The 13,109-nt window shown below is 38.2% G+C and overlaps 1 protein-coding gene across 20 annotated transcripts in view; it reads right to left on the bottom strand.

The window, feature by feature from the left end:
• Window positions 1-13,109, bottom strand: part of LOC127689375 (nucleolar and coiled-body phosphoprotein 1-like) — a 568,994-nt gene that overhangs the window by 171,511 nt on the left and 384,374 nt on the right. The window contains exons 10-12 of one of the 20 annotated variants that reach the window (XM_052188977.1): window positions 11,924-11,979; window positions 11,052-11,076; window positions 8,353-8,454 (exon numbers count right to left, since the gene is read on the bottom strand). The exons of the other annotated variants lie outside the window; for them this stretch is intronic. Of the exons in view, the coding sequence (XP_052044937.1) occupies window positions 8,353-8,454; window positions 11,052-11,076; window positions 11,924-11,979 (183 nt within the window). The remainder of the gene's footprint in view (window positions 1-8,352; window positions 8,455-11,051; window positions 11,077-11,923; window positions 11,980-13,109) is intronic. 20 annotated transcript variants of the gene reach the window in all.

The following is a 13,109-nucleotide window of genomic DNA, read 5'->3' on the forward strand; positions in this document are numbered from 1 at the left end:
CAGCACAGCCACTGCATATTTGGTTCTGACTGGTCTTAAATGCATGTCTTTACTGTGGTCTGTACGTCTTGCTTGTAGATTATTGGCTTAGAAGTTATTTGGTATGGTTAAGAATGTGTAACATCTGTAACAAAAACTTAAAATTCAGAGGTGGAGCTGCAGTAGGCAACAAAGCAGGGCATGAGCTGACCAAGGAAAAAGGTCTCCTGATATACTTTAAGATTCTTGCATAATGCCTGTCTTAAAAACAGATTTATAAAAGAGAGGATTTAAAACAATTTTTGATGAGGTATTAAATCTGCACCTCCATGCATCTGTATACAAGAACATATCTTCCTGGAGGGCCAAACATTATAACATCAAAGTAGTTGATTTGGTATTGATTTAAAAGACACTAAATTATTTACACTCTCAAACTTGGTGTTGTCTTCTAAACATTGTGATTATGCTTGGTATCTCCCACTTTTAAAAAGGTATTTTATTTTGATGTTGCAAATGCACACAACTGAAAAATTTTAAACTTCTTTTAAAAAGGATTTGGAGTTTTAAAGAAAACTAAGAACCGATTATTTTAAAACCAGCAGAGGATGACCTTGTCGGACATCAGTGAAAGGAGAAGCCTTGGTCCTGTGAAGGCTCGATGTCCCAGGGTAGAGGAAGGCCAGGACAGAGAAGCAGGAGTGGGTGCGTGGGTGATCAGGGGGAAGGGCAATGAGATAGGGGGTTTTCAGAATGGGAAGGGAGAAAGGGGATAAACATTTGAAATGGAAATAAAGAAAATATCTAATAAAAACTTTAAGATAGCATCCAAACAACCGCTTTCCTCTCTCCCTCTCTACTTATCTCTCTCTTTCTTTCTTCCCACGTTCCTCCCTCCCTTCTTCCTCCTCTTTTCCTTCTTTCCTACTTTCCTGACTTCCTCTCTTCCAATCTCTTTTCTTTCTTCCTTCTTTCCTTTTGTTCTTTTTATCTTTTTAGTACGCTAGAACTAGGATGTATCATAGAGAATGTTATATGACATTTAAAATAATAGCAACAATGGCAATAATTAATATATCTTGAATACCCAAATTTTTAATTTATTACTTGTAATATATTTCTCCAAAGTGTAGAAAAAATAAAATCTCCTACCCAATGAAACAGGAAAAAGAAATAACTGTCCCCATTAAACTAACATCTGATCTCCTGTAGTTCTGACTTTCATTTTGAAGCATTAATAACTTGTCATTCATGGAAATACTTTGAATAGCATAAGGCCTTGATTGACTGCAGGCATGTAATTCAGTCACCAACCTCTTCTGACATCACATCCCTAGGGGTGTGGCTGAGGCCTTAGGAATATCAGCAAAGTCCCAAGTCTGAAATATAGCTTTGTTACTCAATCCAAGCCAGGCTTTGTTATTTATAGTACATAGAAACAGAGTTTGAACTTTCCAAAAGAGGAAAACAATAAATCAAGCTAACAAAATGACCGGCTCTAATATTAAAATATCAAGCTCTATGATATAGACGTAGAAAAATTAATGAGGATGTGACGTGAGGTTATTAAAGGTGTGATGGGCAGGAGACGGGTTGGATTATGGGCAAATGAAATGAAGTATTTCACTAGAAGGCAGTCGAGTGCTATGGAAGTTATTACATGACCAGTCAACAGAGCCGGTCCCGTTACCATAGTGACCTAATACAAATGGACTTTCTTTGAATGCCCTTCCACAGAAAGCTCCTGTTTTTCTATGTGGCACCCAGTAAGAACAGGACACTAATACTGTTGAGTTGTTTCATCACCACTGATGCTGCTCTCAGCATTTGCCACCTGAGATGGGTAGCCATGATGCTGGGGGAAGTCTGAAACCAAGATGAGCAGACATGGTTTGGGGATGGCCACCAAATCCTAAATTTGTCATTCAAAGCTTATCATACGGGTGTGAGGAAGACTGTATTCTTCTTCACTGAGGTGGTGTGGGAATTAAGATATGGACCAGTGACCATAGAGGATGTTGGATGACTGACTTTTGTCACTGATAACAGCACTAAACCCAATTTCTCAGTGTATAGCCTTTAACTTCCCTGTATTGTTTCTGAAACCCACCTACATGCTCATTCTTCCTCTTTCCCTCAACATCCCTTCAAATCTTTAAATCTCATTTCCTGTCTAGCCGTTAATAAAAGAAAAGTGCCACCCCCACAGCCTTCCCGAGGTCACCCTCCCATTCCTTTAGATTTATAAGGCTTTGTCTTAAGAGTTGATTTTCTCACCTTTGTTTAACATTTAACAGCTTGTTAGACCAGGGAGATTGAAATGTTCAGGAGGCTACAGTAGATATTCCATATAATGACTGAGAAATCACTTGTTAAAGTTAAGATTCCTGTGACAATGTCAGCAGGCTTACTAGTAAATGAGGAAAGGTAAGCTTTTGAGAAAACAGCTAAATACAGTCTCTATATTATTTCAGGGCATGCAAACCTCACTAGGTTGTGGGTAGCGCCTGGATCCTGTCGCTAAAGTGGCTGGCATTAAATATAAAAGAAACCTATTGCTTTCCTAAGGTTCACCTCAGGAATGGATTCAAACAAAGACTCAGATTGTAATATAGTATGGTTGGCTATGGAAATCTATATCTTAGTATCCTTGAAGGTTGGTCTTAATAAGAACAATTTAGTCTTCAAAAGCAATCTCAAGAAGACCTATTTGTAGGTCTTAGTTTTCTACTGTTGTCTGATAGACAATGTGTGATGAAACACTTTTAAAATGTATTTTGTTACTACAAAGTATTTTATAGCTTTAGTTTCCTTGGGGGGAAAGCTGGTCCTCCATAAGCCTCAGTTAGCATCTACAACAATTTTCCAAGTGACTGCCATAACAATAAAAACTACATGGCTTAAAAATAAAAAGTTAAATAAATAAATACATAAATAAAACCAGCTTTTAAAAATGTTTAAGTGTATAAGGCTAAAGTTTATCAGATATTTTATTATCATGTCTTTATAAACATATGATCTTTTTTTTTTTTGAAATTTTTTTTTATTCGATATAATTTATTTACATTTCAAATGATTTCCCCTTTTCTAGCCCCCCCCACTCCCCGAAAGTCCCGCAAACCCCCTTCTCTTCCCCTGTCCTCCCACCCACCCCTTCCCACTTCCCCGTTCTGGTTTTGCTGAATACTGTTTCACTGAGTCTTTCCAGAACCAGGGGCCACTCCTCCTTTCTTCTTGTACCTCATTTGATGTGTGGATTACGTTTTGGGTATTCCAGTTTTCTAGGTTAATATCCACTTATTAGTGAGTGCATACCATGATTCACCTTTTGAGTCTGGGTTATCTCACTTAGTATGATATTCTCTAGCTCCATCCATTTGCCTAAGAATTTCATAAATTCATTGTTTCTAATGGCTGAATAGTACTCCATTGTGTAGATATACCACATTTTTTGCATCAACTCTTCTGTTGAGGGATACCTGGGTTCTTTCCAGCATCTGGCAATTACAAATAGGGCTGCTATGAACATAGTAGAACATGTATCCTTATTACATGGTGGGGAGTCTTCTGGGTATATGCCCAGGAGTGGTATAGCAGGATCTTCTGGAAGTAAGGTACCCAGTTTTCGGAGGAACCGCCAGACTGATTTCCAGAGTGGTTGTACCAATTTGCAACCCCACCAGCAGTGGAGGAGTGTTCCTCTTTCTCCACACCCTCTCCAACACCTGCTGTGTCCTGAATTTTTAATTTTAGCCATTCTGACTGGTGTAAGATGAAATCTTAGGGTTGTTTTGATTTGCATTTCCCTAATGACTAATGAAGTTGAGCATTTTTTTTCATTCTTTTTTTTTTATTCGATATAATTTATTTACATTTCAAATGATTTCCCCTTTTCTAGCCCCCCCACTCCCCGAAAGTCCCACAAGCAAATGGTCTCAGGAAACAAGCTGGAGTAGCCATTTTAATATCAGATAAAATTGACTTTCGACCCAAAGTCATAAACATATGATCTTGATAAATGCATAAATACAAGACTAAAAACTGGAGCAATAGCTACACACTACAAACTGAAAAATTCCTGTCTTACTATGCAATAAGACAATAGCCTTAAGCAGTCTAACAAAGAACTGGAAAAGTTTATCAATCCTTTAGAGGTTAAAGACCTTTTTTTACAGTGGTAGTCTAGGATTACCTACAAATTTGTTTTATTATTAGGATCACTACAACATAAAAACTACATATTAAAGGATTAGAACAATTTAATGAATGATAATCTGACTTAGCATATGTCTCTCCTGTCCTAAGGTCTATTCAGGTTAACAGAGACTCATTTAAAGATGCATGTCTAACCTGCTTGTTTTTACTAGCATTGTTAAGCTGTAGCTATTTGTCACTGTGTCGTGAAAACATCTATTATGTTCTATGACAGTATACCAAGAAACTTCCCAGTGTCTACACTTAAAAGTCTTATATTGATACTAAAAGAGTTTAGAAATAGTTATTTTTATTGTAAATTTTTAAGAATAATTGTAAAAAATACAGGTTAATAGTTGCCTCATAAATGATGAAATTTTTTAAGAGGTTCACAACTACATTTGTAATCATGCTACATGCTGGTATAATTAATTTCAGAAGTAAGCATATTTAGCCTCCAGTTTTATATCTTTAAAGCATAGTCTAAAGCAAATAACTAAAAACAAGCATTATTTAACCTATATATGTTTGGTAGATACCAGCTCTCAAGCCTGTCAGAGATCTGCTGAATATGGCATTTAAGATGTTTTTTTTTAAATTTTCTATATTCTCTGATTACATTCCAAATGATTTCCCCTTTCCCAGTTCCCCACCTCCCCATAAGTCTCATAAGCCCTCTTCCCTCCACCAATTCCCCAATCAACACCCTCCCACTTCTCTGTCCTGGTAATCCCATACATTGCTGCATCAAGACTTTTCAGGACAAGGGCCCTGTCCTTCCTTCTTCTTGGGCAGCATTTGATATGTGAATTATATCTTGGACATTCAGAGCTTCTGGGCTAATATCCACTTATTGCTTTCTATGTTTGTTCTTTTGTGAATGGGTTACCTCACTTAGAATGATATTTTCCAGTTCCAAACATTTGCCTAAGAATTTCATGAATTCATTGTTTTTAACTGCTGAGTAGTATTCTATTGTATAAGTATACCACATTTTCTGTATCCATTCTTTCATTGAGGGACATCTGGGTTCTTTCCATCTTCTGGCTATTATCAATAAGGCTGCTATGAACATAGTGGAGCATGTGTCCTTATTGCATGCTGGGGAATCCTCCGGGTATATGCCCAGGAGTGGTGTAGGAGGTTCCTCCAGAAGTGTCATGCCCAGTTTTCTGAGGAACCTCCAGACTGATTTCCAGAGTGGTTGTACCAGCCTGAAATCCCACCAGCAGTGAAGGAGTGTTCCTCTTTCTCCATATCCTGGCCAACACCTTCTGTCTCCTGAGTTTTTAATCTTAGCCATTCTGACTGGTGTGAGGTGAAATCTCAGGGTTGTTTTGATTTGCATTTCCCTAATGACTAAAGATGTTGAACATTTCTTAAGGCGCCTCTCAGTCCATTGAAATAGACTCCAGAGAGCCAAATAACCCTATTAAAAATGGGGTACAGAGTTTAAATTTATATGACAGAGAGTCTTAGATCCTAGCAATGACTCCCAAGGTCTCCAAGAAGATTTGGACACAGCAACAAAAGACACAACCTGTACTGTGGTAATGCTAACCATGGGGAAAGACCACCCCAGTGCCTTGCATGGTGCTAGGGCTCAGCCTGAGCTATGGACAAGCAGGATACCAAAGAGAAAGTAAGGTCAGTCCCCAATGTTCATCCTCCACAACCTATCAGAGACGCTGGGCCTGCGAAATGAAGACTAATGCTGCCCTGAGATATACTCTCTCAACTTATCTATGGACAACTCATGATCCATGTAGGGTGGCCATCTATAAAATGGGTCTCAGGCATTTTAATTGATACATAGGGCATTGGATTATACTTCCTGCTGTAATTCATCCTTCTCAGATCTCTGATGACATTGATGAATAGCTTAAACTGTACATTTGCCAGCTCAGCAACAACAGGCAACCAGCTCTTCTCCCATAGCTGCAACCACCTTATTAGTCCATTTCACATGTAAAAACTAAGCAAGGATTTTCCTAGATCTACTAGGTCTCTCATTAAGAAAAGGAAAAGAGTAGATATAAGGAAATAATTAGGTGGAAAGGAGAAGGTTAAAGTCTAGGCAATTCTGAGGATTTAAGAAAGTGGCCTAATGTATAAAAAAGTCAGAGGATGTGAAATCTTAAGTAACTTCTGAGGGTTTAAGGAAATAATATAAGATATATAAGAACTTTGGCAGGGAGGTGGTGGCACATGCCTTTAATCCCAGCACTTGAGAATCAGAGGCAGGCAGATTTCTGAGTTCAAGACCAGGCTGCTATACAGAGTGAGTTCCAGGACAGCCAGCACTACACAGAGAAACCCTGCTTCAAAAAATACAAAAAAAAAAAGAAAGAAAGAAAAAAGAAAAAACAGAACTTCAAGTCTCTGAAGAAATAAGGTGAGGAATTTATCACAAGGTGGAAAGTCCTCCCTTGATCTTGAATTGGTAGGATTAAGGTAGTGGAAATGGCAATCTTACCAAAAACAATCTATATATTCAGTGCAATTCCCATCAAAATTTCAACACAATTACTCATAGATCTTGAAAGGACAGTTCTCAGCTGAATATGGAAAAACAACAACAACAACAAAATACCTAGGATAGCTAAAATGATCCTGAGCAACAAAAGAATGTATGGAGGTATCCCTTTCCCTGACTTCAAGCTATACTTCAGAGCAATAGTAATAAAAACTGCAAGGTATTGGTATAGAAAAAGACAGGTTGATCAATGGAATCCATTCACAGACCCAGAAATAAGCCCACCTACCTATGGACACTTGATTTTTGACAAAAAAAGCAAAAGCATACAATGAAACAGGGAGAGCATCTTCAACAAATGGTGTTGGCCTAAAGGTATCCACATATAGAAGAATGTAAATAAATCCATATTTATCACCCTGTACCAAACTCAAGTCCAAATGGATCATAGACCTCAACATAAAACCAAACACACTTAATCAAATAAAACAGAAAGTGGTGAATACCCTTGAACTCGTCAGTACTGAGGACAACTTCCAGAACAGAATACCAATGGCTCAGGCAATATGTTCAAGAATTAATAAGTGGAACCTAATGAAATTGTAAAGTGTCTATAAGGCAAAAGGCACTGTCAAGAGAACAAATTGGCAGCCTATAGATTGGAAAAAAAGACTTCACTACCCCTACATCTGACAGACAGCTGATATGTAAAATATATAAAGAACTCAAGAAGCTCAACACCGACAATCCAAATGACCCAATTTTAAAATGGGGTACAGGAACAGAAAACCAGCTCAGCAGTTAAGAGCACTGGCTGCTGCTCTTCCAGAGTTCCTGAGTTCAATTCACAGCAACTACATAGTAACTCACACGCATCTGTAATGGGATCTGATACTCTATTCTGGTGTGCATGAAGACAATGTACTCATATACATAAAATAAATCAAAATAAATCTTCAAAAAATTAAAATGGGGCACAGAGCTAAGCCGAGAATTTTCAACAGAGGAGTCTTGAATGACCTAGAAGCACCTAAAGAAATGTTCAGTGTCCTTAGACATAGGGAAGTGAAAATCACAACTCAGAGATTCTACCTTATAAAGATAAACTGACAGGCCAGCACATGCTGGTGAGGATGTGGAGCGAGGGGAACACTCGACCACTGCTGCTGGGAGTGCCTTTGAAGGAAGGAAAAGAAAACCTCACAGAAACCTCCTGCCCCTCCTGCCATTTCCTTGTTTCTACTATTCTTTTCCAATATTTAACACACCACTCCAGGGACCAACTAATGAGGGATCAGACAAGAAATGCTGGGATCTAATTCCTAGTCTGTCTTCATTCTTGACACTTCTGATAATCACAGGGTCACTCTTGAGACAATTGGCATTGACTCCATCCACATTGCACGTGTCTGGGAACAGGCGATAGAGAGGGTGGCTCACCTGGTCCTGCCTGCAGCAGTTGAAGTGACAGTGATGCACACAGGACTGAGCTCACTTTTTCTGTCTTCCTACTCAATGAGAACAGTGAGTCTTATATCTATTTTTAAATTCTGTGGTTGAATTTAAGCTAATGAAGTATGGAAATTAATATCCTCTACAGAAGAAAATGTTTCTAAGCTGCTCATCTTTGTTTTCCTCGTATTATACCTATGATCTACAACAACTGGACATAATTTAATAAAATTATTCTATTTCCTCAGTACCTTTGATTTTAATTTGTGGTTTCTCCCTGGATGTGGAAGCTTGGGCTTCAGGTTCTTCAATATCCCAGTGAACAGCCGTTTTGTGATGGACATTCCTCGAGACTTTAAATATTTGGAATGCATTAAGAAGAGACAAGTTATCTCAGCTTCATGGCACAAACAAACAAACAACAAAGCCAAATAAAAAAACAAACAAAAGAAAACCAGTAATGGTTCTAAGCTTGTACATTCCTTCTCATGAACATTCATTGGAAACATCACGACAGTTACAGTGGTGCTTTTGAAAGATCACTAAGTACACTGTGCACACCAGCATGCATTACACTGATGGACTAGGTAAGTCATAACTTCATGTCAATAAAGAGATATGGAAAAAGAATATTTCTCTTAGAGCCACATAAACACTGAAATTTATCCACTCTCAGTTCTGAGTGGTATTCACTACAATGGTATATACTTGATATCTGAGTCTTAGTTCAAAACATATGGATATACAATCACACACACATGCACTCACACACACACACAGAAACATACACACAGAAACATACACACACAGAGAGAGACACAGCTAGCCCTCAAGGAAAAGCACATAGAATTAGCCCTCAAGGAAAAGCACATAGAATTAGCCCTCAAGGAAAAGCACATAGAATTGCTTTGTGGTGTCTCTTAAATGACAGAAGAACCACCTACATATGAATGAATCTAGGAAGCATAGGTTTCAGTTGATTACACATGGGCAAGAGGGAATGTATGTATTTTCACGCTTTACTTAAGAAGCTGTAGGATGGCCCTAACTAGTAGAAATATGTGGTCTTCCTCTCGGGACTTCAACCTGACTCAGTGAGTGATTCGCTGATCAGAAGACCACTTTGAGATATTTTCTAAAAATGCTCAGTTTGAAAGTTACTCAAAACCTAAGTGTCATACTATGGTTGGGCTGAATAAAAACTTCCTTTCAACCAGCCAAACCTGGACATGCCCTCATCATGAACTGACAAGAACACCAGCCTGGTGTATTGGTAATATAATAAGCAGTGTGTGTTCACATCACTTTGTAGGTAACATCCTCATTGACTATCTGTCTGGCCTTTCTTAGTTCCTGCTTAGATATGGGTAATGACTCCATGGCAGTGAGAGTGCACAATGCCTGATCATGCCTCCCTCACCAGTCCTACCTTCTCACTATATTGTTAAAAGTTGTTTTCAGGAAAGGTCTCTATTCTAGTCTAGAATGTAATTCACTCTACAGAAAAGAATGACCTTGAACTTATGTTTTTCCTTCCTTCACTTCTCTAGGATAAACATTAATAGGATTGAGCCATCTTGGGCACATTTTATACAGAACTAGGATACAAACTTTGGGTCCTGGACATGCTAAACATGTACTGAACCAACTGGGATGAAGCTCCAGTCCATATTCTCACACTTGTTTCCTTTAATTAAACCACAGGATGGCAATGTGCTAACACTATAGATAAGCTATGCAGAAAACACTGGAAGGAATGATATTGAGCCATGTGGTTCACTGCTGAAAACATCTTCTCAGTATTCACACTTAAAATGTGGAGACTGACACTACTGAGAGGAAAGCCTCCTGGAGCCTGGACTGTACCTCACTTTTTCATGTGCACTCCATGGATGTGGTAGTGGACTCCTTTCTATCAGTACACTGTAGTCAGAGGCAGATGGAACTATGTGAGGTCCAGGTCATAAAGATGTGTATGTATATATGTATGCATATGTAGATAGATAGATAGATAGATAGATAGATAGATAGACTGAATTTCAGTAGAGTCATAGATACACAGTGAAACCATGTCTCAAAAAGAAAAACCAAAATCAAAACAAAAATGCTATATTCTTAAAAAAAAAAAAAAGTAGACAGCATCTAGGTAGTGACTGCAGTTCTTAGTGAATACTTTGCCTTAGGTGTTTTGTTCTTTGTGTTCATGCTAATATTGTCAACCCTTTAAAGCTTTTCACCAGGTTTTACTAGAAGGAACCAACCAAGTCTAGCATGAACCCAGTTCATACACATGTAACCAATTTCAATGTAGTGGTCAGCACAGGATTAGTAATCTGCACCAAAACGTGGATTTTGTTATTAAACTTGTTAATGTCTGCAGGCTGGTAAATTACACTGCCCAGACCTTCTAAGCACTGTGGTAGCCATGACAATGTTTGGGATTCCTGTAGCTTTGAGTTATTGCAGGCAGAGTTGGAAATCTGGAAAATCTTTCCTGGGTTGTTTTATGCCCTCAATGGTGTTAAATCTGTTCTGCATATCTAAAAATCTTCATCACTTCCTATTAATCTTGGTTAATTCACATGTCTAGAAAATACAAATCAACCCACCACATATGACTGTGGTGAACTTTAAACACATAAGTAGATTGTATATCCTATTTTTTGAAAAACCTTTTCCCTGAAAATTGGGTTGAGTAACATGGATATCTGTGTAGATAAGATAGATTTAGATGCAGCCTAGTACACAAAACACCAAATTAAAGAGGTCACAGCTGGAAGTAGCAGCTATAGACACATGGCTACAATTTCTCACTTGAGGCATCACTGTTTTTGAATAAACATCCAACTTTCAATCAATGCATGCTGATTTGCTCATTGTGGTGCAACCAGACAAAAGACAACTAGTATTAACACAATTAACAGGTCTTCAGAGACTACAGAATACATACTGTTCCGGCCTTTTCTAGATTCCACCTGCAATATACAGGAAAGAAAATATTTAAGAGACTTAGATTAAGCTGAATTCTGTTTGTACAACTCTTTGGTTTACCTCTTGGCAAGACATAATTGCACCAAAGACTAGCATGCTAATCTAGTCTCTTACTAATCTACTGACACTTACTGACTAATAGAGAATCAGGTGAAATGTTCTGTATTAGTATATTATGTGATACTGTCACAGAATACCTCCAGATATCTAGTTTGTGACAAAACTAGTTTTTTTCACACATTTGCTGACTAAATGCCATATCAGGCAACCCTATGCATTGGTTTCTACTGAAGGTTAGCTGAGCTACATTACAATATGGTAAAGCTAACATCTAGTGATACTGCCGCTTTTTATGAAGCACTCCAATCACTTGCATGCACCCTTATATCTTAAGTTCTTGGCATCTTAACGTGCCATGCTAGGATATATGATGCTTCCTCCACATCCATCTTTGGGGAACATAATCAAATTCAACCTAAACTGCAGTCTGTAGAGGACATAAAAGGAATGAACTCTTACATAAACATTCAAGTCTAGAAGAATGATATACCTGTCACATCCTGACTAAAATTTACATATTGGTATCTAAAGCAGAACACTATTGTCTAGAAGACAGCCTGCCACAAAGTGACTCAAATGTCACTACCTGACATAGTTCTATTAAATCACCAATCTGATATAATTCCATTTCTTTCTGTTCCTAAATAAACTATTTAATGCTTGCTCATGATACACCTTATCAACTTTATTTTTTCAAGTGTGATAGCCATACAAACATGAGGGAATCATTAAAGTGACTTTTTTCTTACATACAGGAAAAGGGCTTCTTACCTTCGATGAGGATTCGACACTTGAGGAGGGTGTGGCAGGTGTATGTACAGGTAGAACTAGAGGGAGAGAAAGTAACTGTCAGCTCATGGCACTACTTATTTACACAAGCATCTTTGACATGGAGAAAAGGGTACTGAGTCACAGAATTAGACTTAGGCTACTACTGGGCTGTCTTCCCTGATGGTAAGTATAGGCAAAAATTAGAAAACTAAAAAGAGCCGGGCAGTGGTGGCTCACACTTTTAATCCCAGCACTTGGGAGGCAGAGGCAGGCAGATTTCTGAGTTCCAGGCCAGCCTGGTCTACAGCATAAGTTCAGGATAAACCATAAATTGTATATTTCAATTGCTCAATATGGAATATGTACCACCCAGACTGTAACGTTTCACATACATAGAAAAGACACACCTATATTTTTGTGAATAAAGTATACCTAGTAAGAAAATGACAGGGATTTTTTGTTATTCCAGATGAATTTGATAATTGCTCTTTCTAACTCTGTGAAGAATTGAGTTGGGATTTTGATGGGTATTGCATTGAATCTGTAGATTACTTTTGGCAAAATGGCCATTTTAACTATATTGATTCTACCGATCCATGAGCATGGGAGGTTTTCCCATTTTTTGAGGTCTTCTTCCATTTCCTTCTTCAGAGTCTTGAAGTTCTTGTCATACAGATCTTTCACATGTTTGGTAAGAGTCACCCCAAGATACTTTATACTGATTGTGGCTATTGTGAAGGGGGTCATTTCCCTAATTTCTTTCTCAGCCTGCTTATCCTTTGAGTATAGGAAGGCCACTGATTTGCTTGAGTTGATTTTATAACCTGCCACTTTGCTGAAGTTGTTTATCAGCTGTAGGAGCTCTCTAGTGGAGTTTTTTGGGTCACTTAGGTAGACTATCATGTCGTCTGCAAATAATGATAGTTTGACTTCTTCCTTTCCAATTTGACCTCCTTTGACCTCCTTATGTTGTCGATTTGCCCGAGCTAGTACCTCAAGTACAATATTGAAAAGATAAGGAGAAAGGGGGCAGCCCTGTCTAGTCCCTGATTTTAGTGGGATTGCTTCAAGTTTCTCTCCATTTACTTTGATGCTGGCTACCAGTTTGCTGTATATTGCTTTTACTATGTTTAGGTATGGGCCTTGAATTCCTGTTCTCTCTAAGACTTTAAGCATGAAAGGATGC

The sequence above is a fragment of the Apodemus sylvaticus genome, chromosome 7, assembly GCF_947179515.1.
Source record: "Apodemus sylvaticus chromosome 7, mApoSyl1.1, whole genome shotgun sequence".
In the NCBI taxonomy this organism is placed as follows: Eukaryota; Metazoa; Chordata; class Mammalia; order Rodentia; family Muridae; genus Apodemus; species Apodemus sylvaticus.